This window comes from Camellia sinensis, chromosome 9 (genome assembly GCF_055761805.1).
Source record: "Camellia sinensis isolate YWXY chromosome 9, ASM5576180v1, whole genome shotgun sequence".
Classification (NCBI taxonomy): domain Eukaryota; kingdom Viridiplantae; phylum Streptophyta; class Magnoliopsida; order Ericales; family Theaceae; genus Camellia; species Camellia sinensis.
In genome coordinates this window covers 9186843-9214703 of record NC_138969.1, presented here as the reverse complement: position 1 = coordinate 9214703, position 27861 = coordinate 9186843, and the positions used below count along the sequence as shown (strand labels likewise).

At 38.6% G+C, this 27861-nt stretch overlaps 1 protein-coding gene across 1 annotated transcript; it reads left to right on the top strand.

Annotated features, from left to right (window-relative positions):
- Positions 1-996: 996 nt before the first annotated feature.
- On the top strand, positions 997-4223 carry LOC114281933 (receptor-like protein EIX1). The gene has a single exon (XM_082888602.1). The coding sequence runs from the start codon at positions 1238-1240 to the stop codon at positions 3377-3379; it is 2142 nt and encodes a 713-aa protein (XP_082744728.1). The 5' UTR covers positions 997-1237; the 3' UTR covers positions 3380-4223.
- Positions 4224-27861: the final 23638 nt, after the last annotated feature.

Genomic DNA, 27861 nt, shown 5'->3' with positions numbered 1-27861 from the left:
TGTTGTTCATATTAAATGAATGATAAATTGGAATAAAATATATTATTACGGGGGGATTAAAATTTTTGGGAACAATTTAGAAAAAAAAACATAGGGCCTAGTTGTTTATATTTAAATTTGATAGGACTTAATGGTAATGTTCAAAGAAAAATCACACTTATTGGTAATTTTCTTAAAATCATACTTGCGATCCATCGCTTAAAAAAAAAAAGAGAAAATAATTAATTACCTAAAAGTCCTATTTATAAATGTTATGGTAGTTCAGGTCCTATCTAAGATTTTTTGAACCAATAAGTCCTATTTAGTAAAACTGAACATATTATTAGTTTTTTCCAATTTTAAAAACTAAGAACATTATTAATTTTGCATAGTAATATTTCAGATAATTGTTTCACTAACTGATGAAAAAAATAAAATATAAGATTAAATGTTTTTGCCCCTCTATTTATTGGTTTGATTCAACTATCCAATAAAACTGAGAACATTATCAGTTTTTTTCATTTTTAATTTTTTTTTTTGCACATCAATGTTCCATCATCATGATCCTTTATAGACACAAAATTTTCAGTTTTGCACAAAAAAATTATTCAGTTTTTTCAAAAAAAAAAAAAAAACACAGTTTTTTTTTTTTGCACATAATTTTTTTCTTCAGTTTTTTAATTTGAAAGTTGATGTTTTAAAGTTTTGAAAATCAAAATAAATGTCAAATCATCATGTTCCTTTATAGATAATCATAAATGATCAACAATCATTATTTGAAAGGCAATTCCAACTATTAAAAATTTAATGAGACTTGAAGGACCAAAAAATTTTAATTAAGACTTAATGACTTATTATAGAGTATAAGTTCATAAATTAGGATTTATGTGTAAATACCCCAAAAGAAAAAAAACCAATACTAATGAAATCATGTAACTATGAATATTATATATATATTTTTTTAATAGATGATTTAGACTGTTAGAGTGAGATTCATAGCAAACCCTATGAGGGCACGACACCACTCACACAAAAAAAAAAAAAAAAAAATGACACTATAATTGTTACAAAATATCGATTTTAAATTTTCGATGTGTTATGACTTCATCTTTTTGATGCTTATACAATTAATCATTTTTGCAGATGAACAACCACAACAACCATATCATGTATTCATACCAATTTCTCCTCAATCAATTCTAGATGTTCAATTCTTATCACTTTCCTTTCCATAGTGTTTTTGCTCATCAAATTCAACATGGCCACCGCTGACAATGTGACCAGTATGATCAAATGCATACAGACAGACAGGGAAGCACTTTTTGCCTTTAAGCAAGGCCTCAAAGATCCTTCAAATAGGCTTTCTTCTTGGATAGGCAATGTTTGTTGCCAATGGAGTGGTGTTCAATGCAACAAGACATCTGGACATGTCATCAAGCTTGATTTGAGAAATCCATTTCCATCTAGCAGATCTGGGATTGCGTTAATAGATGAAGACTACACGGCATATGAAAGGTCATATGAAAGGTCATGTTTGGGCGGTGATATAAACTCTTCCTTGCTTGACTTGAAATATTTGCAGTATTTGGATCTAAGTTTAAATGATTTTAAAGGAACTCCAATTCCTAAATTCATCGGTAGGCTTAAGAATTTGAGATACCTCAATCTCTCATCGGCATCATTCGGTGGAGAAATTCCACCTCAGCTTGGAAATCTATCAGACCTGAATCATCTTGATCTCTATTGTAAGTTTTATGGATTACGCACTGTAAACCTGCAGTGGGTTTCTGGTCTCTCTTCTTTGCGTTACCTTAACATGGGAGGAATACAAGTTGACATTGTAAAAGATTGGTTGCAAGCAGTTAATATGCTTCCTTCTCTTGTGGAGTTACATTTGCCAGGTTGTTATCTTCCAATCTCGCTTCCAATCTCCCTTCCATTCATCAACTTCACTTTGCTTTCAGTCCTTGATATCTCGGACAATTCATATAACTCTTCAATTGCTCACTGGATGTTTAATCTTACAAGACTAAGAACACTTGATCTTAGCATGAACTCTTTCCAAGGTACCATTCCTAGTGAAATTGGTAATTTGATTTCTCTGGAATACCTTTATATGTATAGTAGTGGGGATATTGAAGGTCAGGTACCTAATTCACTTGGTGGGGAATTGCCTGATTCATTAGGAATACTTGAGAATTTGCAATATCTTGACCTCAGTTGGAATTCTTTTTGGGGTTCAATTCCAACTTCAATTGGAAATATGTCGTCATTGCAATATTTGGACCTCAGATCCAATAATATGAATGGAACAATTCCTGAAAGTTTTGGAAAACTCACAAAGCTCGTTCAGTTGTATCTCCAAGGAAATCCATGGAAAGGCGTCATAACAGAAGTTCATTTGATGAATCTCACAAGATTAGAGGATATAATCATAGCACCAGAGACCAAAACATCCTTGGTTTTCAATGTCACATATGAATGGATTCCCCCTTTTAGGCTCAAATCTATTGATCTACGAAAATGCCTGGTTGGTCCCAGATTTTCTGTATGGCTTCAAGTTCAGAGTGAACTCATCTCTTTGATCCTTAATAATGTTGGAATTGAGGACAACTTACCTGAAGAATGGCTTTCCAAGATTTCTGCTCAGCTTACCTATTTGGATATGTCTAATAACAAAATCAAAGGGAAGTTTCCTAAGAAGTTAGAATCTCCAATATTAGGTTTTATTGACTTGAGCTATAATCGTTTTGAGGGTTCATTGCCACTTTGGTCAACTAATACATCCCAGTTTCATCTGCAGAGCAACTTGTTTTCAGGATCTATACCATCAAATATTGACGAACTAATGCCACAACTGCGAGGTTTGTATCTCTCAGATAACCATTTGAATGGAACAATCCCCTCATCCATCTGTACCATGAATAGCTTGCAAGTAATTTCTCTTAGGACAAACCAATTATCCGGGGAGCTCCCACAATGTTGGAATGGGTCACAATACTTGATGGTCATAGACGTGGCACACAACAATCTCTCTGGTATTATTCCAAGTTCAATTGGGGTCATTAGTTCTCTCTTTATGTTGGTTTTGAGCAATAACAACCTAGAGGGTGAAATTCCTTCTTCTTTGCAGAATTGTTCACTTACGAGAATTGATCTCAGAGGAAATAGACTATTTGGAAAGTTACCCTCATGGATAGGGGAGACTGGACTTTGGATGCTACAGTTGCGCTCAAACTCTTTTAGTGGAATCATCCCACAACAATGGTGCAATCTTCCATTTCTTCACATCTTAGATCTTGCAAACAACAACATTTCAGGGGTTATTCCTAATTGTTTACACAATTTAACTTATTTGGTTTATGAAAATGGTGCACGCTCAACAGAACCCTATGAGTGAAGACAACTTTATGTGGAGTATACAACTGTGGTGGAAAAAGGTAGAGAATTGGAATATGGAAAAAATCTTATATTTGTCAATATCATTGATCTTTCTCGAAACAATCTAATGGGTGAAATCCCTGAAGATATCACAAGCCTCACTGCATTGGAAACCTTAAATCTTTCATGGAATCGGCTAACAGGAAGCATCCCTGAGAAGATTGGAAACATTAGATTATTGGAAACATTTGATCTTTCGAACAACAATCTTTTTGGACCCATTCCACAAAGCATCTCAACTTTAACCTTTTTGAATCACTTGAATCTATCACACAATAACTTGTCAGGAAGAATCCCATCAGGAAACCAACTCCAAACACTCGATGATTCATCAATTTATGCAGATAATCCTTTATTGTGTGGGTTTCTTCTTCCCACCAGGTGCCCGGGTGATGAAGATCATACATCTAATTCATCTAGTTCTGGTGGAGGAGGCTCAGAAGACAATGGTGCTAAGAATGATACTGAAATGCTCTGGTTCTATGTTAGCATGGGATCTGGATTCCTTGTGGGACTTTGTGGTGTTTGCTTCACTTTATGGATCAAAGTGTCATGGAGAAAAGTTTATTTTCGGTTTGTAGGGATAGCATAGTTATTATTTATTTTCGTATGTTGGCTGTTGTGATAAGATTTTTAAGCTACATATGATAGGTTTTTCCATATTTATTATTAAACTTGTTTATGTTGTCACCTAAGCTTTGTAAACAGAGGCATAACTATTGTATATTTTCCTATGATAGCTGTTGTGATAAGGTTTGCAAAGCACATACGATTATTAGTAACGTTTGTTATTAGTTATGTTGTCAAGCTTTGTGAACATAGGAGGTTCAAGTTTATTTGAGATTTAAGACAACAACAGTAAGACCCTTTATAATTTTTATTTATTTATTGTAATTATATGTTTAAATGCACATTTTTTTTAGGGACACAAAATTAGTAATTAAATTTCATTTTAAAGTTTTTGTTAACATATCATTCGCAAGGACTAGAAAAACAATTTTTATTTTTAGAATTGTTTTTTCTTTGTTTTTTGTTTTTTTTGATTTTTTTTGATATATAGAAAGAGTGGATAGAATAAAATGATGACGGATGATAGTTTCATGAATTACTGGGTTAACTACTGTGTCCAGAATGATATATAAGATTAAGCGACATATAAACTATTCAGGCATTGCCCAAAAACTAAACAAAACATTGGAAAACAATTTGAGTTAAGAGATCTATGATTTCCAATTACTATAAAATTTTTGAAAACATTTTTGAAACAATGGCTTTTAATAGGCATAATCATAATTTTTATGCTTTTCAAGTTAGAAAAAAAAGAAAAAGAAAAAAAGAGAGAGGCAATTATTATTGCTTGCTTCTAAGTACTTTAACATATATGGTCAATTTGGAGCTTGAAAGGAAATTTTCAACTTTTTTTTCTTCAAATCTTTCAAAATTGGAAATACAGCAAAAATCAATTTACAATATTGTCTGATGACACTTTACTTCCTATATTTTAAAAATAGCTCCTTGGGATTTCATTGAAATTGATCGATTCTTGTCAAGTATAATTTTCCATCAAGTATAAAGAAAACTAAACGAGTGGAAATCTTGTGTTTGAGTAATAAAAAAATTGAGTTCATTCCAAAATCTTTGTCACCTCGAAACCTTAGATCTTAAGCAAACCTTTTTTTACATATTTTTCCAAAGCAATAATCAAACTAGATAAACTTCAACACTTGCTTGTTTGCAACTACAACATAGGGAGCTATCTGACTTTTGATTGTGTGAAAGGATTTGAGTTCTTTCAAAGTGTGATTCCACCGTTTGGTTTTAGTATGGTGTTTGTTTACAGTTTTCAAAAATTGATTCCACACCCACTTTTCAAAATACATCTACCCGGTCATCCTCCCGGACATCCTCCCGATCGTTCGGTCGGTTGACCGGAACAATGTTAGGATTTTTTTTAACATTATTTTTTATTTATATATATATATATTTTAAATAAAAAATATTTTGGGAATTTTTTAAATTTTTTTTATGAGTTTTGGATAGAATTTTGGATTGTGTGTTTGGTTATGAGTTGTAAATTTTTGAATAAAAAATCATATGTCACATCACTCAATTTAAACTCTTTTCAAAACTTATAACCAAACAAATTTTCCACACTCAAATCATAGTGACGTGTCCCATTAATAGAACCAATGGCTGAGATGATTCCTTGCCAAAATGACGTCATTTTGGTGAGCCAGACCCAAAAAATAAAAAAAATAAAAAATTTGCAGAGTTTCAAGATCGAGAGAAAGGAGGAGGAGAGAGTGTAAGGAATGGGTTAGAGAGAGAATCTCCTCATTCTCTTTAGAACTGTGTTTTGTTCTAGGGTTCTGAATTCAATCTTTCATTGAATGCATCGGGGTTATGGTCAGTTTACAAGATTTAATGGAGGATCTCAGCAAACAGAAGGGAGGCACTCCAGTTAGTGGGATATGTACGAGTGAAAGCGATGGTGAATGAGTTTCTTAGGATACAAAGATGGTTGTCGCAGAGTCTGTAGAGCTGGAATTTGTTCGACGGTTTAAGGTCATAGATCGTGAAGTTTTAAGTGATATTGCAGGTTCAGAGCTGATTTCGGAGTCTGACATCCGTAATTTGGTAAAAATTGCGTAGAGAAGTGGAGATATGGATAGCCGATCTTCGAAATTATCTTTGATTTAGCAGATCATCTCTCCATACTGAAGGAGAGATGATTTTCATTAATCGTACATGGATTTCAAATTTCAATCCTATTTCAATTTTCAATTTGTTTTTTATTTTTTATTTTTTGGGTGAATAAGTTTTTCAATTTCTATTTCTTCATTGTTCTTCGTTTTTTTGTTGTTTGTGGGTGTTGATTTCCAACTATACAACCAAACAGGGAATTCAGCTGGAGAGCACCAACAAAATAGATTAAGCCCAATAACCTGCACAAGAAGATAAGAATCCGGCGGTGGTTCGTTCACCCGGGGGCAATCCGATGATCAAGTCAGTAATCTATATCTCTCAAAGATAGCAAATTGTGCTTAAACTCACAAGAAAGAACTTACCTTAGACCCATGAAGGTGCCTTGCTTTTATAACCAGCAGTGACCTAATCCCTTTAGAAGCCTTGCTTCAATGGACTCAGGCTCAATGCTTCTCTTAGACCCTCAGCTAGATAGAGATAAACTCTCCCTAAGCTTTATCTTTATCCAGACTGAGATCCTCCTTTGTTTTAGGACTGTTGTCCCTTATCCACTTATTTTGGACTCTGGTATCTCCGCAAATAACCTTGGCCTAGCTGAGATCATCTCGGCAGTGTGAACAGGCCATGTGGCACCTTGGTTGACACTTCAGCGTCACCTTAGCCACGTGCTGTTATTCACAAAATACGTCCCCACAACTGCCCCTAGGTTCTATTACCTCGGTAACCTAAGGTAATGGAACCTACATCGTTTGTCCATATATCATGTCGGCTAATAATCCATTCATCTCTCCAATCGAGATTATGACTCGTTGGCTTCAAGTTATCAAGACTCTGCTGCCCATTCTATCAAGGACCAAGAACCAAGAACCAAGAACTAAGAACCAAGAACCAAGTTCATTGAGAATGTCAATCGAGATCATTCCTTTAGCCAAGGTTATGGCCTCATTACTTCAAGAATTTCAAGAGTTCCTAACCGCGTATGAGCTGTCACGCATAGTCTTGTCAACCGTTTCATACACGCGTCCTTTCCTCATTGCTTCGTACCCGATATGCGCTGCCAGAGCGTGTCATTTCTGCCCATGCCGCCTGACAAGCGCGTCGTCTAAGGCATTTCATTATGTTTTGCCGCCTTTTCGTATTTTTAACAAAACTTATTCTTTCTCTCTCTACCTCTTCACTTCGCATTCTCGCATTTTCTCTCTATGTTCAAACTCTGTTGCTCTATACTACCAAACCCTTCATTGCGGCGTTCTCGAGCTCCTTGTAACCTTTGCGATCATTTCCCCCGGCAAGCTTTCCGTCGTTGGCTTCTGTTGTCTGTCTCTAGCAAGCCTTTTTGCGGCTTCTGTTTTATCGGCTTCACTTGGTAAGTCCTAAACTTCTTTTTAATTTCTAGCCATGTTCTTTAGTATATCTTCTTTTTGAGTTTTGCCACATGTTCCACTCTGTATTTGTGAAATTTTACATCTGCATTTATACTTTGTTTTTCTACTATTTGAATTCTTTATTCGCTCTCAAATTTCGATTGCAATGTTTAGATACTGCAAATTTGTTTTTGAACCTGTTTTACTGTTCTTCGTTATGCTTCATTGTTTCTGAATTTTGCCTTGTGTTCATTCGCTGAATGCCATGATTTATTTTTGTTCAATTTGTCATTGCTCCTTATTATTGCACACTTGCACACACCTACTCAGTGTTTATGAATTTTTCACGCTTCTTGAATGTTACTTTCTTGATTCTGATTCACGTTCCTTTCTGTTTTCTTGGCTTGTTTTCCAGATTTTTGCTTCTGTTTATTGTTTCTATACTTCTAGGTTTGAGATTTGCTCTAGAACTCTGTTTCTTAGGAAAACCGAGACGAGTTTCCCTTTAGATTTTTAGAAATCCTTGCCCTAGTGCTTGTTTAGGGTCTAGCTAAGGTTCTAAAACCTTTGCCAGTGCGTTTTTCTCTAAAATCCACCAAAAAAATACTTTAAGTCGTGATCATGGGTATGTTTAGGTGGAGGGTAGACACCTCAACCAAACTTGAATACTTTCGTCAAGAGTTTTCCATCCCCGCCGACGTCCAAATCAGGTTCGCTGGGGAGGAGGACTCTAACATGCCTGCTGGAGACTTCATGCCCTTTCCCGTGGTTGTATTCATTGAATGCGGACTCTAATTCCCTCTAGACATCCTGTTTACGGAAATCCTTCACTATTACAAGCTTAACCCCATGCAACTAGCCATTAACTCCTATAGGGTTATCAACGGTAAAATCGAGCTAGCACGCCGAGAAAAAGCTCAGTTCTGTTGCACAATGTGTGGCCTTAAGTCTGACAAAGGCTACACGTACTACCTCAAGCCCAGATTCACTGCTTACAAACTCATAGCCGACCTCTAGACTCCAACAAGGGTGTTGGAAATGACTACTTGATCATCTCAGGCAATTGGGAGTTTGCACCTGATGATGATCTTCATCTCTTTTCCCTACGTTGAGGAGTTTTTAGGGAAGACGAGGGTAAGGACTTAGCCATCCTATAACTCCGTCTCTGTTAAAACTTGTCAATTCATCTATCTGTACTAATATATGGTTCTTGTTTTTTGCAGTTCTCCCTTAACCATCAAAAGACTTCCACTGGAGCACCTTCCCTAGCCCAGGTCTGAAAAGGCTTTTGGGTTTGCCAATTGAGAAGCGCAAAGCCCCGTTACTGCTCAACTATATCCCGACCAACAAGTCTGCCTTGCCCGACGTTCCCTACCGAAGCAAGACTCCTCCATCAGCCGCAACTCTACTAGCTACTTTATCACCAAGGCCAGATCAAGCCTTTTCTTTAGATCCAATAGAGCAGCCATCTACCTCTGCCCCTTCAACTTATCTCAATATCTCAGCATCGACGCTGACGTCGTGCTCTACCAAACGCTTCGGCCAGCAGAACTCGTAGTCACAAACGCCGAGATTCTGAGTCATTCGCATATGATCTAGCAAACCCCCCGATCGCCCTTCTTGTGATTCATTTTGGCACAAGAGTCACTATCGCTGCAATTGCTGATGAAATGGGTCTCAATCAAGCCGTGGTCGAAGATCTCCTAGCTGACTTGCCTGGAGTGGTGACAGTCTAATCCTCTCCATCCCAATCTCAACCCAAGCCCAAACCAAAAAGGGTGAAAAGGGCTAAGGCAAAAGCCCCAATTTCCCAAGTAGACACCGAAGACACCGTGTCGATCTGAAGACTGGCCGAGATCAAGAAGAGCACCTCTACCGCCGAGAAGAGGCCTACCGAGGCCAAGCCATTTGACACTACTCGGTCAAAGAAGCCGACGTCTGAAGCTATAGCAAGCCCAAATGCTTTCAAAGCCGATAAGCCCTGGGCTCTGGTGATTTCGGTTGGTGATCGCCTGATGAGAGCTGGCGATAGTGCCATTGATAGTATTGAAGTCGGTGCCACTCTCTCCACTGCCGTTCTCCTTCCAATTGACCTGAACCATATGGCCGAGATCAGTGAATATGAAAACTTCACGCTGATGATGCAATATTCTGTTCTTGTAAGTGCCCAACACTCGTATTGTTTTTGGCTTTCTGCTCTGATTTCTTTACTTAGAAATTTTACTAACTTGTTTGTTTCTTTTCTTACAGGCCATTCAGTACATCCACTCTTTTGCTATGAAAGCCAAGGCTTTCAAGAAAGAGTTGGTGCATAAGATGCAAGAAGCTACTGGCTGCTGTAGACATGCCCGAACGTCCCCGGCTTCGTGCGCGAATGGCGCGAAATTTGTTTTCGTTCATTAGCTACTACAGTTCGGACTCAATGTCAGGGTTCTGAATCTAATCTCGCAAAGTGCAATGCAAGACCGATAAATCACCAAAGAGTCCAAATCCGGCAAATCGTTTTGAAAAACCGATTTTAATAAAGAAGTGCCAAACATGGACTTCTTTGCCAAATACAGAGTCGCCACCTAAATGTTTTATTTTGAGAAATTTAGGAAACCCTGACTCGTGCTTAAGGCCATGTGTCCGTCATTACCAAAGTTGCCTCGGCTCGGGAACTTGGGTACGAGAGGGAAAGGTCATACAATGAGCACCCCCGCTTGCCCGATCAAAAGATCGGCCTTTACTAACATGATATTTTGTTTTTGAAAACATATGCGTTCTTATTCCGGTTATTAGCTAGAATTACTATGTGATGCGCACATCATACAAGTATAGACTAGATCGCCTAAGTTGGAACAAAACATCTTATGTTTGTTTTGTGAAAATGATTTGAAGTTGTTACTCGCAAGTAGGCTAAGACGTGGATGTGCCACCCTCAAGTGGGCTTAGAAAACATGATTTTGCCACTCTCAAGTGGGCTTAAAACTCGCATTTTAATGAATTGTTCCAATTCAAGCAATCCAACCTTCACCCACAGGCATTCAAGCAGTTATACACTTAAGCAGTTAGCCTCATGGCAAGCATGCTATCATGGCAACACTCACACTCATGCAAGATGCTAAAGCATAAACATTTATAGTGTACTCCGAGCCAAAACAACAACTAGTTAGTAATCGATGCATGATCCTAGCTATGTTAAGATGGCTAATGCAACACATACAAAATGCAACTAGAAATAGGCTTGGCTATCCTAGGATGGCATATGAGATGCAACTTGATAACATGCTGTTGAACACGTATTCAAGTAAATGTATTTAAAATACAATGCAGTTAGTATGATGCGCCGAGCCCGGTGCATGCAATACAGATGAATGGATGCAAACATGCTATCAAAAGTATGCTAATCAAAACATGACCTAGAACTAACCATCGTAAGCGGTTAAGTAAAAAAGAGAAAAAAATGGGGGTTGGAAGACATGCACACACACACGCACCCTTATTACAACATTGTGCCCTCTCGACGGAGGGTCCGAATAAATAATACAAACCAATTAACTAATTACCCTAGCTAATTAATTATTACAAAACTCTTAACTAATTAAACAAATTAATTAAGTTACAAAACCAGCCAAGTATGAAACTAAAACAGGCCGCCACAGCTCTGCCTCAAAGTGATGAATGATGCATGCTCCATCCCCTCGCTCGGAAATCCGTTGCCATGCCTCATGTTGCCTCTGTTTGCACTGTTTTGCACCTCTGAAAACTGCACAAATCTCCAACACACTTCTGATTCACCCTATGAGCATTCTGAGAGGTCATCGACCAAATGGTATGGCCATCGGCGAAGGGATAAGGGTCATCGACCACTTATGAGGCTATCGGCCAAACATTGTTAGCCGATCGGCACACCAGATAGTCGATCGGCTATCTTTTCCTGCAGACTGTTCCTTTTCCTGTAGCAGAGTACAAACAGAGGCATGACAATACATTTGCAAGAAAATGTTGTGCAACTACACCCCTTATCATGTTTGAAACTCAAAGGAGTGTAGTGCTCGACTTTCAAGCCATCAATCATGCATTTCGATGCATGATGGCCAAAGAGGCCGAGTTGCATAATTCAATGTGAATGAAATGCACAAAACACATGATGCCTTAAACTCTATCATGTTGGATCAAGAGTGTCGGCGACCAAGGATTGAGGCATGCTTTATCACTTCAAGTATGAAACGTCCCTCGTTCCTCGTGTTTGGTTTAACACCCCAAACCAAACACAATGCAATGCATGCAACACGAAGACGCTATGTAATGCAATATAAGCATGCCGAATGCAATGTAATAAGCATGCAAAATGCAATGAAACCTAATCATGCAAACATGTAATGTACCAAGCATGCAAAAGGCAATGCAACCATAACAAGCATGCGACAACATGCAAACTAGCAAGCATGCAACAACATACATGGTAACAAGCATGCAACAACATGCAAAGATGGATAAGCATGCAACAACATGCAAAGATGGAATTAAACCAAAATGGGTAGACCTCAACCATGCCCAAATCAGTGGCCAAAGTGATGAATTGATGACATGAAATGCAAGACAAGCATGCATGCCAATTGGCCCAAGAATTAAGGCATGAAGACACCAACTTTTAAGAGCACTTAAAGAGTGAAAAGTGTGGACACGTGACAATATTATAGGCTCTGAAATTAAGCATGGAATGATGCCAAATCAACCAAACAATGCAAGTATGGCATGTTAAGAGGCTCGAAGCTCAAGGTTGGCAAAGGGACTTGCACTAAGGCTTTGCAAAACATGAAGCAAATGGCCTAAGCAAACCAAAACAGTCCTAAAGCATACCAAAATGAGTCTAAAACATGCATGGACCAAAGCTAAAACAAGTCAACATGAAAGGCATAAGGCATGATGCAAGTAAGGCCAACAAAGGGGATTGCACTACACCTATCAAAACCAAACATGGCATGACTTAACCAATAAAAATCAGAGTTATGGCATGTCAAAACAAGCCCCAAAACCCACCGAGATGGCATTCCAAAGGCCTAAACATAAAGGCATGCACAATGACCCATTCTTAAGGCATAAAACACCAAACCTCCAAAACATCAAAAGGGCGACGAATGCAAGTGTATGGCTACACTACATGGACTGAAATCACAAATGAAATGATGCCAAATCATGAAATTGTCTAAGCAATGCATGCTAATGACTTGGACACTCAAAGCTAACAAGCTTAATTGAACCATGGCTATACAAAACAGTGCATGCATGACTAAAAAAACATGAAACAGAGCTCAAGCATGGTAAAACATGACTAAAAGCTTCTTTGAGTTGAGCCAAAACATGCAAGAATGATGATCCAAATGTAAGATGCATGTTAATGCAATAGAGATGATTATACTACAAGCGCATGATGCATGTAAGAGGCTATCAAACCAACCTTAGATAGAGGTATAGCATGCTAAAATAACACAAAAAAGTTGGTGAAATGGAACCAAAACATGCTAAGCAAACATGCTACTATTATGAGCCATTTATACTAGCATATGAGACACAAGGAGAGGGGGGGTGTCCTTTTCCTATTTAAGACTCCAAAATCACCTTTCCACCACTGAAAATCCTTTGGATTTCAGTGGTAGAAAGATCATGCAAAGGCTAGAACATGAGCCAAAAGGGATGGCTCAAAACAAGGCCTAACAATGCCTAAGAGGGGGTAGACCACCCCTAACCAAAAAGTGTACCCTTAAACAAACATCACAAGCATGAAAAATCAGAACTTTTTATAGTAGAAAGTTAAGCTTAAATCAGCATGCAAATAGGTCTAAAAGCTTAAACCAAAACAAGGGATTAAAAGGTAGTTTACTCACCCTTGAAGAACACCTTCAAGAACACAACTCCAGCACCTTTTCTGAGCTTAAACCAACCCAAGAACACCAAAACCAACTCCTCAGTACCTCAGCAACAAAAGGATAGTGTTCTACTAGGTGTTTGTGTGCAATGGTATGAAGATTCTACACTTTTGAGCACAAACAAGGGCAAAAGGAGAGAGAGAGGTAAAATATAGAGAGAGATAGATATAGAACTTGTATCTCAAGATTTTAGAACCTCTGGAAAGGGAGGGGAGGCTCCCTTCTTATAGAATTTCAATTCTCAAGCTTGTTGAACAAGCTTGAGTCTTGAATGCAATCCCTCCATACACGTGTATGGAGGATGAAAATTGTGCCCACCAGCTGTCACAGCTGGCACAAAATATCTGCAAAAAACAGATGGAAAGGGCTCGGCTAAAAAATATGGCCGATCGACCAAAAAGAGTGCCGATCGGCCAACACTGATGGCCGATGACAAGAAAACATGGCCGATGGCACAAGGCCTTAGCCGATGGGTTGAGGGGATGGCCAATAAGCCACCCTCTTCCCTCAGAAGCAAAACCACAAGTCCTTGGTCCACAACCAAGCACAAAACAGACAAGTTGAGAGATCCTAAGGCAAGGCGCGCAGCCGAGACCTTCGGGAACTCAAAACGAACACGAGCATGGATGATCATCGAGTGTTCAAACGATGACGTCCAAGTCTTGAGGACGGTCAAAAATGGGGTATCTACAGCTACCTCTCATTCCTTAATAATGTCGAGGCCAAGATCAAAGATCTGTTGGATCACGCCAATGCCGCTAGATGAGCTCAAGATCAAGCCGAGGAAAAGGCTGAGGTAGCTGAAGCAGTGGCCGAAGTACTCAAATCCAAAATCAAGGACGCTGAGGCCAAAATCGTGGAAGCCAAAGCTAAGATCTTGGAGGCCCTGGTTAGCAAAGAGGCCAAGATCAAGGCGGTCGGCGAGAAGGCATTTTTAGAGGGTTAGGCCACCGTCCATGATGCATACAAATCCCAGGTTAACCAAGCCTACAACCAAGGCTTTTATCTCGGCTGGACGACAGCTTTGAACAAGTTATCTGTCCCAATGAACTCCAACCTTTGAGACATCAATCAACTCCAAGTGCCTTTCCCTCTAACTCCCAAGGATTCCAAGGATGAAGTCGATGAGGAGGACGTCGAGGCTGATGATGCTGATGAGGAGGAGGCGGCTGCTACTGGGGCCAAGTCCTCTACTCTGAATGAGCAAGTCCTAGACTTGACTTAGGATGACGAGGACGAGGTCTCCAAGAGTGCCTCCCCAAAGAAGGCAACTTCTGAGGCCAAATTCAAGACATCCGAGAAGAGCCTTGATGAAACCCTTCTCAAGATCAATGTTGAGATTGAGGCTGAAAAGTCAAAGCAGCTGTCTGCCGAGGCTAAAACACTGCTAACAACCGAGGCTGTACCATCCGAAAACATGAACCAAGATGCTAGTACTTAGGAATTTTTTCTTTCTTTTCTGTACTTCTTCTTTTGAACAATAGATGTAATAGTTGTTTGTTGGCCAAAGTGCCACCTCTATACTTGGACAAGTGACCTTTCATACCAGGCCGATGTGCCGTTTGCTTTCTATCTGAACAAGTTGTCTTCTTTACAATGAATGCATGCTTCTTTTTCTCTAAGTGTTGAATGCTTCTCTTCATGTATGTTATTTATTCCTTGTATGCCTTCATACTTAGAATATTTTTGCATTTCTCTTTAGTACAATTTTCTTGTGTGATCACTTCGGGTAAGAACACCTTGGACCAGTATCGCCTTGGATCTACTTCATCTCGGGCGCACCCTTAGTTGGTCACCTCAAACCAACTTACCTCCGAGTTCACCTTTTATTGTGATCTCGGCCAACAACACTCAAAAATATTTTATTTAAACATTTTTCCAAGTGTTCTCTCTCTACTTGTACTTGTTGTCTTCCAGCAAGGCTTCATCCTTCCAAATCTAGCACCTCGGGTATCTCGTATAAATATACTTCGGGTACATAATAGTACTTCCGTCTCGGATTTAACTTATCTCGGGTAGTTTCATCTATCAATGATCTCGGATGAAATTTCAAAAAATTTCTCAAGTGTTGTTCATAACTTCAACTTGAAATTTCAGAAAATTTCACAAGTGTTATGCTTCTATTTCATTCCCACTTCCTGCTCCCAATGTGAACCTAAGTGCCACTTATGTTCACATTAAGCATGCAACTCCATTTCTTTAAATATTAGTCAAGGTTTGATTCAAACAAAGATTAGTCGAGGTATTCTACCTCAGTTTCTCTGTTAATATAACTAGATCAAACTTACTTTTCTCATATGAAAAGTATAATTTAACTCTACCATATGATAAGTCTAAGTTATTCGTCATGTTTCAATCGAAAACATTGCCAACTTAGTTCAACTCTATCATATGGCAAGTATAATTCAACTCTACCACGTGATAAGTCTACGTTATTCTTTATGTTTCATTCAGAAACATTGCCAACTTAGTTCAACTCTATCGTATGGAAAGTATAATTCAACTCTGCCATATGATAAGTCTAAATTATTCGTCACGTTTCAATCGAAAACATCGTCATAAGACTAATTCAGTCCTATCGCACAAATTTCAACAAGAACAAAATCAAGCTAGTTTTTATTCAAACTTCGGCTAATTACATGAATCTCAAAAAACAAAAACTAATGCAAGAAAAACTTCAAATTACAAGTGTTCTAGGGTCTTGGAAACTCCTTGCCATCACTGTCTTCAAGCTGGTATGCTCTGTTGTCGGCAACCGAGATGATTCTGTAAGGCCCTTCCTAGTTTGAGCCAAGCTTGCCCTCCTTGGGATCCCTCTTATTGCCGATGACTTTCCTCAGTGCAAAGTCCCTAACCTTGAACTCTTTTGGGTTGACCTCCTTGTTGTAAGCCCTAGCAAGCTGCTGCTGGTATGCCTCCAACCGAATTCCTGCTCTCTCCCTTCTTCTTCCAACAAATCTAGATCTCAGGCCAGAAATGCTTCATTGGTCCCATTCTCTACTCCTTGGGTTTTGATTCCAGAGATGCCGATCTCCAGTGGGATAACTGCTTCAGTGCCATAAGCCATGACAAAAGGAGACTCCTCGGTTGATCTTCTCGGTGTAGTCCGATATGCCCAAAGCATATTGGGCAACTCTTCCACCCACTTCTCTTTTGCTGCTTCCAGCCTCTTCTTGATCTCATCCAAGATGGTCATGTTGGATGCCTTTGCCTGACCATTGCTCTGAGGGACGTGTCACAACCCAAACCCGCCCCTATAGGTTTAGCATCATAACCGGCCAGTAATCCTAGGATTACCTAAGGCCTTTAAGACAGATTAACATAATATTAGGGGTTAGCGGAAGCAAATAACAAATATACAACATCCATTGAGCTGTGCAGACTTATATGAGACAAAAAAAAAAAAATTTAAACTTTATATACATATCTACACATCATCTCTACGTCATCATATATATACAGATTAGACAAAAAGAAACTTAGCCCTATTTACAAATAACAAAGCCTTGTTTAATCAAATAAGAAAACAAAACTTGAACTTAATCACATAGCTATAACCATTTGACATATCCAGAACCTCCACGGGAGGCACATAGGTTGGCTGACAAAAAAAATAGATTCTAGGCAGACGCCTCTAAGCCTGGTCGGGTGACTGATCACCTACATACATAAATAATATAGTGAGCTAGAGCCCAGTGAATAATAACAAGTAAAGGGTTTTAATGAATGTTGTCCATAACAGTTACAGAAAATAGAATTCAGTAGTAAACAGAAATGGATTCATAATGATGTTTAGAAATTAGTGTTTATAACAGAAATAGATTCAGAGTCATACTCATAATCAGAATTTGCAGTTAATCATATGTAGTACATCCATTAGCACTAGAAGAAACAGTTGACCCATAAAGGGATGGCCATAAAGGCATACAGTTGACTCACGTGCACGGAGACAGTACAGTTGGCTCATGAGACGTACAGTTGGCCATAAATGAGACGTATACATAAGGATCCATAATAGTTGGCTCATGAGACGTACAATTGACCCATAAAGGGACATAACAAAACAGATAACAGATGTCATCTGAAGCTAATGATGCCACAAATACTTTTCAAAAATATTGGACAACCATTCATTTATACAAAAAAAAATATTTCAGAAAACAAATCGTCTTATATCATTCAGAAAATACTTATAATTGAACATAGCTTTACAAAATTATTACTCACAGATGGCTCCGTTAGCGGATCAGATAATGCAGACAAATCAGATAGATCAGGCAAACGATAACGCATGACCTACACAAACACAGAACACATACACATTGAAACACAATATTAATTCCTTGATCAAACTTGACTTTTCTTGTTTTCTGTTTAAATAATCTGAAGGTCTACTACGCTTATTCTTTCTTCATTCAAATGAATCGAGTTCTCATCTCACATACTCTTTCATTACTAAATTATTCTTTTTTAAATAACCCAATTTCTTACTTGGCTACTTAATCAATTATTGCTAAGTCAATGAATTATTCTTTAACCAACTAATTTATGTTGATTGGTAGTTTATTAATCTTGTTGAGTCATAATTCTTGCCTAAGAATGCTAGGAAGTAAAAGAGAACGAAAATTGAAATATGAATCAACTTTTCAAAATTTTATGAAACAGGACTCTTCGCTCAAATGCAACATTGGTCGCTCGAGCGGACCTCTTGGTCTGCAAAAAAACTGGTTGCGTGCAGTCTACGCTCAAGCAACAACTTCTTCGCTCGAGCGATGTTGACGAATTCTAGGTTTTTTAGAATGTTGTTTAAACTTTAAAACACATTACTAAGGCTCCAAATTCATACATGACTGACTTGAATGTGCAAAAACATTCCCAATTACATTTATTTAAAGTTAATTCCACTTATATTTCAAAAGTCCATGATTTTAATTCAAATGTAAACCTTGGATTTCATGTTTAAGAATTATCTTTCAATTCTCTCTTTGTTTTATGGAACTTAAAATTGAATCTATAAAGCCCTTTCAAAAACATTTGCATGTATGAAGTTTAAATCAAAATCAAACTAATTTTTGATTCTCAAATATAAATTATAATTTATTTCCACATTTGTCCAAATTTAAATTTAATTCATTTTTTTCATATCAAGCCAAATTTCAAACCCACAAATTCTAAAACATGAATTGATCTTCCAAAACTCATGCAAAATTCATCAAAACATGAAAATAATTATGAGCTATGATCAATCTTCAATAAATTTTTGTTGCATGTAATTTATGGAGCTTAATTTAACAATAACTTTCCAAATTAAACCCAAAATAATTAATTTCGAATTTAACTTCATAAACTTGATCTTGGCTCCAATTCTTCATTTTCTTATCAATTTCCTAGCAAACATTGAATATGTGTAATTCAAATAAAACTAACTATTTTAATATATTCCAAAATTTGTTTATATAAAATAAAACTCTTAAATTACGTTACATGAATGGGTTAATAATCAAAATCAAAATCCATATTTCATGAACTCATGGTTTCCAAACTTTTCTTCAAAATCATATGTATAATAAACTTGTATAGCTCAAATCCTTTCAAAACTCATGGTGCATGTAAATATACATCTCATATATATATATATATATATATCAAGGTTCACAAACTTAAGCTCAATTGAAGAATTCCTACAATCATTTCATATTTATTCTTTAATTCTTCCAAATTACATGCATGTAAAAATGAAACCCAAATCCATGCAAGATATTCAACATCAAACCAAAAATAAGCAATTTTCATGTTTATTTCCAAAACCATGAACGTAGTTTTATTTTTATTCAAACCCATTTCTTTACAAATTCCATGAAATTGATTCTATAACTTCCTTAATTTCAACTAGAATATGAAGTTTGTACATAAATAAGGCCTAAATCTCTTACCTTAAGCGTCAACTTCAAATATAATGTGTTGATTTCCTCTATTTCTTTTTGTTCTTCCTTCAAATTTTCAAGTCTTGAGCACTTCTCTCTCTATAACTCTCTCTCTCTCTCTCTCTCTCTTGCTCACAGGTTTGTTTCCAACAAAGGAATTAATTGAATGAGTTTTACTTCTCTCCTTCACACCCTTCTTTACACTACACCACATGTGCACACATACACAGAATTCACAGCACACCTAGAATTTCTCAGCACGCCCACACCCAAATATACCCTCAATTCTAGACCATTTCATAGTTCAATTTATGATTAGGATTAATTTAATTAAACAACACTTAATCTAAATAAATCTTGTTTAACACATAATTAAATTAATCATAACTAATCACCAATCCCACATAATTTAATTAGTTTAATTGACTTTCATTAGAGCCCAATTTTATTACATTTAAAATTCATCATTCTGAATTAGATTTTTAATCAAACTCCCAAAAGACTCCAAATATTAAATTAAACTTATTCTTATCCTCAATTTTGGTTTCTTAAATCATTTAAGCCTTCAATTTCTGATCAGACTCAAAATTTCGTTATAAATTACATATTCAAATCAGGCACCTCGTAAATGAATTTAATTCATAATCATCTTAATTCCTAATCTTCATAATTTAATCAACTCTAATTCGAACCCAATTAATCGAATCTCAATTTTATAAATCTGAATCAAATATTTAATTAAACTCCCATATGATCCGATACTCGAAATTAAAATAATTCAATTTACCATTTGTACTTTCTTGAGCCATTTAGGTTTTCAATTTCTAATTCCAAAATAAATCCTCAATAGAATCATATATGAATCAATCTCCATAATTTTCATAAATCTCAGATTAAATTAGAATAATTGGCAATTAAAATTCAAATCTCTTTAATTAATTAAGTGCTAATCATTATATGTGGTACGGTCGTCACAGGAAGCAAGGAGTGGAGTAGTAATTCTTAATCTTGTACTTTGCACAGAAGCTCTTAATTAGCTTACTGTCAAACTGGGTACCATTATCTGCTATTATGGCCGTTGGGATTCCAAACCTGGTGATGATGTTCTTCTAGATGAAGTTCTTCACATCAATATCTCGAATCTTCGTAAAGGGTTCAGCCTCTACCCATTTCGTAAAGTAGTTTGTGGCTACTAGTAAAAACCTTCTCTGTTCAATGGCATGGGGCAACTGCCCAACAAGATCCATGTCCCACTGGGCAAATGGCCAGGGACTGGATACTGGATCAGATCTGCTGCTGATTGGTATATAAAATGTTGAAATCTTTGACACTTTTCACACTTCCTGACATAGGCTTCAACATCTTTCTGCATCTAAGGCCACCAGTATCCCTGAGTTATGGCCATATGAGCAAGTGACTTGCCCCCAACATGATTTCCACAGACTCCCTCACGAATCTCTTATAAAAAGTCCTCTACCTAAGGGGGGTGCACACACTTTAAAAGGGGCTTAGTGAAGGACCTTCTGTAGAGATGGCCTTCTACAATTAGGCTGAACCTAGCCGACTTCAATCTGGTCCTTTTTGGTCATCTGGTAACTTCTCATCCCTGAGGAACATCACTATTGCATCCATCCAACTTGGACCATTTCCACACACATCGTTTTATACTCTGTGATTAGGGGCTCCACACTTGGGCCTGACAAATAATCAACCATTATTGTCCTTTGCCTCACCTGATTTCATTACACTAGCTAGGTTAGTCAAGGCACCTGTATGACTGTTGTCATCTCGACTAACCTGCTGTTACCGGCAATCCTAGAACAATGTGAGCAACTTGACATAGGCTATCATCCTTTCATCTCAGGCTGCATACTCGCCCGTTGCTTGATTCACAATAAGCTGGGAGTCGCAGAAAACTACCACCTCATCGGCCTCTATGGCTGCTGCTAGTTTCGACCCTGCAATTAGTGCCTCAAACTCTGCTTTGTTGTTTGAGGCCTTGAACCCCAAATGAATAGATTGCTTAATCATTTGCCCATATGGCGATACCAGCACTACTCCTGCCCCTGCTCCTTGACAGTTTGAACTTCCATCAACAAACAGGGGGAAGGAATCGCCGATGTAGATATCGCAGGGTTTTGGCTTCTCTTCCTTCTTCTGCCCTATTGGTATGGGGTTTTTTTGCCCTAATTGGGTTTCTTCTTGCTCTCCTAGGCACCCTAAGCCGTGACTCATCGGAGCCCGACCTGGGATGGCGCCAGGGGTGAACTTGGCCAAAAAGTCGGCCAGAACCTGGCTCTTGCTTGCTGTTCTAGGCCTGAACTTCAAGTCATATTGGCCCAGCACTACTACCCATCTAGCTACTCTGCCTGTCAGATCTCCATGCTACAACAGGGACTTCAAAGGGTGCTCAGTCAGCGCCACAATCTTATGCGCTTGGAAGTAGTGATTTAATTTTTTGGAAGCCATCACTAGGGCCAATGTTAACTTTTCCTGGGATAGATACCTGGTTTCTGCACTTGATAAGGTTTTACTCATATAGTATACCGCCTTTTATTCTCTTTCTTTTTCTCGGATTACCACTACTCTCACTGTGTGTTCTGAAACTGCCAAGTATAGGAACATTTTTTCTCCAGGTATTGGATTTGACAAAACTGGAGCTGTTGTTAGGTACCTTTTTAACTCGGCCAAGGCGACCTCGCACTCTTCTGTCCACAAAAAATCTGTGGCCTTCTTTAACAAACTAAAAAATAGTTTACACTTATCAGAACTTCGGCTGATAAACCTGTTCAAGGTTAATGCCTTGTCGGTCAAAATCTGGACCTGCTTGGTTGACGTCGGGCTCTTTAAATCAAGGATGGCCTTGGTTTGATCTGGGCTTGCCTCAATGCCCCTTCTAGTGACCAAGTATCCCAGGAACTTACCAGACCCAACTCCAAATGCATATTTCGAAGCATTGAGTTAGAGCCGATATGTTCTCAGGATGTCAAAAACTATTTTCAAGTCGGCCAGATGGTTCCCAGGTTCTTTGGTCTTCACGACCATGTCATCGATGTACACTTCTACTGTCTTGCCAATCAGATGTTTGAACATTTTGGTCACCAACCTCGAGTAGGTTGCTCCTGCTTTTTTCAACCCGAAAGGCATCACTTTGTAATAGTACAGCCCTTTTGAGGTGATGAATGCAGTTGTCTCCTCGTCAGGGGGATACATTGCTATCTGGTGGTATCCCTTGTAAACATCTAGGAAGCTCATCCTCTCATGCCCTGAAGTGGCATCCATCAGCTGATCAATTTTAGGCAGAGGAAAGCTGTCTTTGGGACAAGCCTTATTCAGGCTATTGAAGTCCACGAAGACTCTCCACGTGCCGTTTTTTTTTTCCACTACCACTGTGTTGGACAACCAGGTCGGGGTAGTGTACTTCTCGGATGGCGGGCTTCCAGCAGCTTATCCACTTCCTCCTCAACGGCTTCCACATGTACTAATGTCGGCCTCCTTGCTTGCTGGATGACGAGTTTAGCCGACCTGTCTACATTGAGCCTATGGCAAGTGACCTTGGGGTCAATGCATGGCATCTCATAGGGCGTCCAGGAAAACATTTCGATGTTTGCTTGTAAGAAAGCCTCTAACTCCCTTTCCTCCTTCTCGGCTAAGCCCGAGTCAAGAAGGAAGAAGCGCTCTCCATCCCCTTAACAAACCAAAATCTTCTTTAAAGCCTCCTCACTCTTGTCAGCTGGTTCTTTGCTGACATCATCTAGGACCTCCATGTATTCGTCTTCAATTTTCATTGTCTCTGCTTCTCGCACATTGTAGGTGGAGTTCGTTAGTGCCATGGAGTAATTTTTGACCTGCACCTGATCTCCTCTAACCTCCTTAATCTCGTGTTTGGTTGGGAACCGAAACAGTTGGTGCAACGTTGAGGGAACAACCCTCATTGCGTGTAACCACAATCTTTCCAAAATAACATTGTAAGGGGAGGAGGTATCAATCACTATTAATTATGTACTTACCTTTCTGGTACCTGCCTGCACATCCAAGGTCGTGGCTCTTAGAGGCCACATTGGCGTTCTGTTGAATCTAACCATTGGGCTGTTGGATTGTTACAGATCATCTGGGGGAAGGCCAAGTTCCTTGTAATATCTAACATACATGATGTCACAAGAACTGTGTTGATCAACTAGAATACGTCTCCCCTGGCACTCCCTAATCTTCAGTGTTATCACCAGAGCATCATTGTGTGGATGCTGCACCATATCCAGGTCTGCCTCAATAGAAGAAACCATTGGTCCCTGGTACTCGTTTGTCCTAAGCTTCTTTTGCTGGACCTAATACGCATGCTGCAGGTGCCTCACTCTTTGAGTTTCCCCACATGCCGCATTCTCATTAACCTTTGAGTGAATCACATTAATCACTCGAGGTCTATCTGTTTGCTGTGGTGGCGGTGGTGGAGGTGGTGCTATCGGTGCCTAGGGCAGCCTTGCTTGCTCTTCCCTTGTTCTGCCTTATTTACTAGGCCTCTCAGATGACCCTATCTGACTAGATCCTCCAAGTATGTCTTTAGAGCCCTGCACCCCTGAGTCAAGTGCCCATCCTCATTATGGTGGGCATTGTGCTTCCCAAGGCTCCTTTCCATATACTAGCCAGGGATCTTCTCCGACACTCTGTAATACGGCTGGTTCCTGATTCTTTCCAAAACTTTGTAAAATGGGATTTGGAACACAATGATGACTACCTGTACAGCCCTTAACCTTGTTTCTTGCTTGTTAAAACCAGTGTTACCTTGACCTCACTTCGATGAGCTGGCTCTGTTCTCTTGCTTTGGTGTCTTTGCCCCCCACGTGTCCTCTTCTGCCTTGGCATACTTCTCGATTTGTACCATGAGCTCCTCCATACTTTTTGGTAGAGTTTTTTCCAATGAGTTCCGAAGAGGTCATTCATCCTCTAGGCTATTCTTAAAAGACATGACCGCTAGCTCCTCGTTGCAAGCAAGAATTCTGTTGAACACCTCGTAATATCTCTTGGCTGATGCTCTAAGGCTTTCACCTTTGCTAATGTTAAAAGCCAGCAGGGAGTCTACCCTTAGTAGCTACAGCTTGTTTGTAACAAACCTGGCCACAAACATCTCGGTCAGGCCTTCCTAACTCTTCATAGTCCCTTTCGGCAACTTGTGAAACCAATCCAACGCGATTTCCCCAAAGGATGAGGGAAACATCTTGCACAACAACTGCTCGTTTCCGCTATACAAAGCCATTGAATTCAGACATAAACCAACATGAAAATTTGGATTGGACTTACCGTCATAAACCTGGAACCTCAGCATCTGGAACCTCTTTGGGGCCTCAAACCTATCCAACTCCACTAAGAACGGCGTTCTCGGCTTGATGGGGGATATGACCTCGGCATTGTGTCACTTCCTTTGGAGGTAGTCTCTCAGATCTTCCCTTGTTCGGCTATTATCGACAGATTTTAACCTTTTCGGCGTGTTGCTCCTGGCGTCATTGTGCGTTCTCTTGGACTTCTTTTCGTTCACTGTGTCGAAGCAAAGGCCTTTTTCCTGGATATGTCGAGGTTCCTTGACGTAGGTCCCATTGGTTCGTGCTGTCCTCTTGACTCTATTCGCCCGACATCCTGTAAAGCCGATATGAATGCTCCTTTTCCTTGCCATGCTGCAGGACTATTGGGACTATTTTCTGCCTCTCTTTTTGGGCGTCAGTCTTGGCTGTTGGCACTGGCATGTCCTGCAATGGGTACGGTGGTTACATCACATTGTTCTGCGTCATGAAGTTGACAACCGACTGCAAGTCTGCCAACTTATTTGTCATCCCTTTCATATTGCCTCCCTCTTTAGGCATCTATCCTTCCATACCTAGAGGTCACTTTCATTGTAGTACTCATCTCGACTTCCTTTTTTCGGGGCGTTACCCTCTTTGTTAACGTCCTTAGCCGCAGGATTTGGATCCTGTGCCCCTTCATCATGGTTTTCCTTCCCGACGTTAAGATCTGCATGTTCCCTACTCTCACTGTGGATGTCATCCCTAATCTCTTTTTCCTGTCCGTTGTTGGCCATCTATGCTCTTTAAGTTCCCATGGATGGGGCCAAATTGTGGGTGTTGATTTTCGACCACACAACCAAACAGGGAACTTAGCTGGAGAGCTCCGACAGAATAGATTAAGCCCAACAACCTGCACAAGAAGATGAGAATCCTGTGGTGGTTTATCCACTCGGGGCCACTCCAACGATCGAGTCAATAATCTATATCTCTCAAAAATAACAAATTGTGCTTAAACTAACAAAGAAGAGCTTACCTCAGACCCACGAGGTGCCTTGCTTTTATGACCAGCAGTGACCTGATCCCTTTAGAAGCCTTGCTTCAATGGACTCAGGCTTAATGTTCATCCTGGACCCTCAGCTAGATAGAGATAAACTCTCATTGAGCTTTATTTTTATCCAGACTGAGATCCTCCTCTGTTTTAGGACTGTTGTCCCTTATCCACTTATCTCGGACTCTGGTATCTCTGCAGATAACCTCGGACTGGCCGAGATCATCCCGGCAGTATGAACAGGCCACGTGGCACCTCGACTAACACTTCGGCGTCACCTTAGCCACGTGTTGTTATTCACAAAATACGTTCCCACAGGGTTAATGGGTTTGATCTCTCAAGAAGTTCATCGCTATGGATGATATCAAATCTGTTTTCATGTGGGTTTCTCTACAAATCCACCCATTTTCTTCTTCATCTCTTAAACCCATCGAAATCTCTGCAAAATCTCTATGTCCTTGAAGCTTCTCGAAGAATAGATTCGGGTGCGACTTCAGCAAAAAATTATGGATCAAACTCTGCAAAAATTTTGCAGAGAAAAATTTTCCTCAGCTCTCTCTCTTTCTCATCCTCCTACTCGATCTGTAAACTCTATAATTTTTTTTTTGTTGGTCTAGCTCACCAAAACAACGTCGTTTTGGCGAGGGATCATCTCAGCCATTGTTTCATTAATGGGACACGTGTCGCGCCATAAAGGATTACTCTAGAGGATCACTTCACAGGATTACTCTAGAGGATCTGGACGCCAAATCATAATTCCAAAACTTACAAACTTAAAATGCAACTCTATTCTCAAATTGTAATTCTAAAACTATACCAAATGCATTTTATCTATAGCAAATAAACTCTATTTTATTCCCCCCCTTAATAAGCAATTTCTTTTTTCTAGCAATTGTACCCATTAAGTTTCACGGTTTGCAAGTTCTAAAACTCTCAATAGTCTCATTCCCAAGTAGCTGTTTGATAGATTTCTCAATTTCTCAAAATTGAGAAATCTCACAGTTTGAATTTAAAAAAAAAAAAATTCCCCAATTTTGTTGCTAGTGCAAAATCTCATAAATTTTTATACCAATTGATGTATGTTAGGCATGTTGAAATATTTGAAATAAATGCGATGGACAGAGATCTCAATAATTTCATAATTTTACTTGAAATTAAGAAATTTTTTAGTTTCAAGTAAATACTAAAATTTCTCATTTTTAAAGAATCTCCCCAACTTTGAAGTAAGCCATTAAGATCTATTGGCGTAAACCATTACCCGACCCATTTTCTCTCTCTTCATGTTGTTTATTTATTTTTATATATTTTTCTAAAGTAAAGTATATTTTAGTCTCGTCTACACTACTTCTCTAGATGTAGACCAAACGAACCCATTTTCTCTGTTGTTTATTTATTTTTTATTTGTTATTTTTTTGTCAATTTTATAATTGGTAACAAGGGTATAGGTTAAATATAATACTACATTTCATGTCATGTGATTATCAATATGATATTATTTGTCTAATTTTGAATAAAAGTTAGTTTTAGAAATAAACTGAAAAAAATTTTAAATGTGAAGGGTCAAAAGTACAAAAATAAAAATAAAATTTAAGATTCAAAATAAAACAATAGTCAAATAAAAAGGAGATAAAACATAATATTTGATAGAACAAATTGTCTTGAATTCTTCAGTTGGTGGTCTTTGGGTCTTCAAAACTTGGTGTGGACTCACCTTTTTCCGCACTCTGCCTTTTGGAAAGGGTTTGAAAAGAAGGCCTCACAGTTCGGACTCCCGCGGTTCTGAATCTAATCTCACAAAGTGCAGTGTGAAATTGATAATCACCAAAGAGTCTAAATCCAGCAAATCTTTTTGGAAAATTGATTTTAAATCAAATAATGCCAAAATTGGACTGCTTTGTCAGATACAAAGTCGCCACCTAAATATTTTATTTTTCAAAAATTGAGGAAACCCTGACTTATGCCGAAGGCCATGTGTCCGTCATCACCAAAGTTGCCTTGGCTCGGGAACTTAGGTACGAGAGGGGAAGGTCCTGAAATGAGCACCCCCGCTCGTCCGATCAAAGATTGGCCTCTACTAATGATGATATGATGTTTTATAAATATTATGTGTTCTTATTCCAGTTATTAGCTAACATTACTATGTGACACACACAAGTAAGTATAGACTAAATCCCAAGAATTAGAACATTTCAACTCATGTTTGTTTGATAAATT

Coding starts and splice junctions, on each gene's coding strand:
- LOC114281933 (XM_082888602.1), top strand. CDS start 1,238: ATGGCCACCGCTGACAATGTGACCAGTATGATCAAATGCATACAGACA.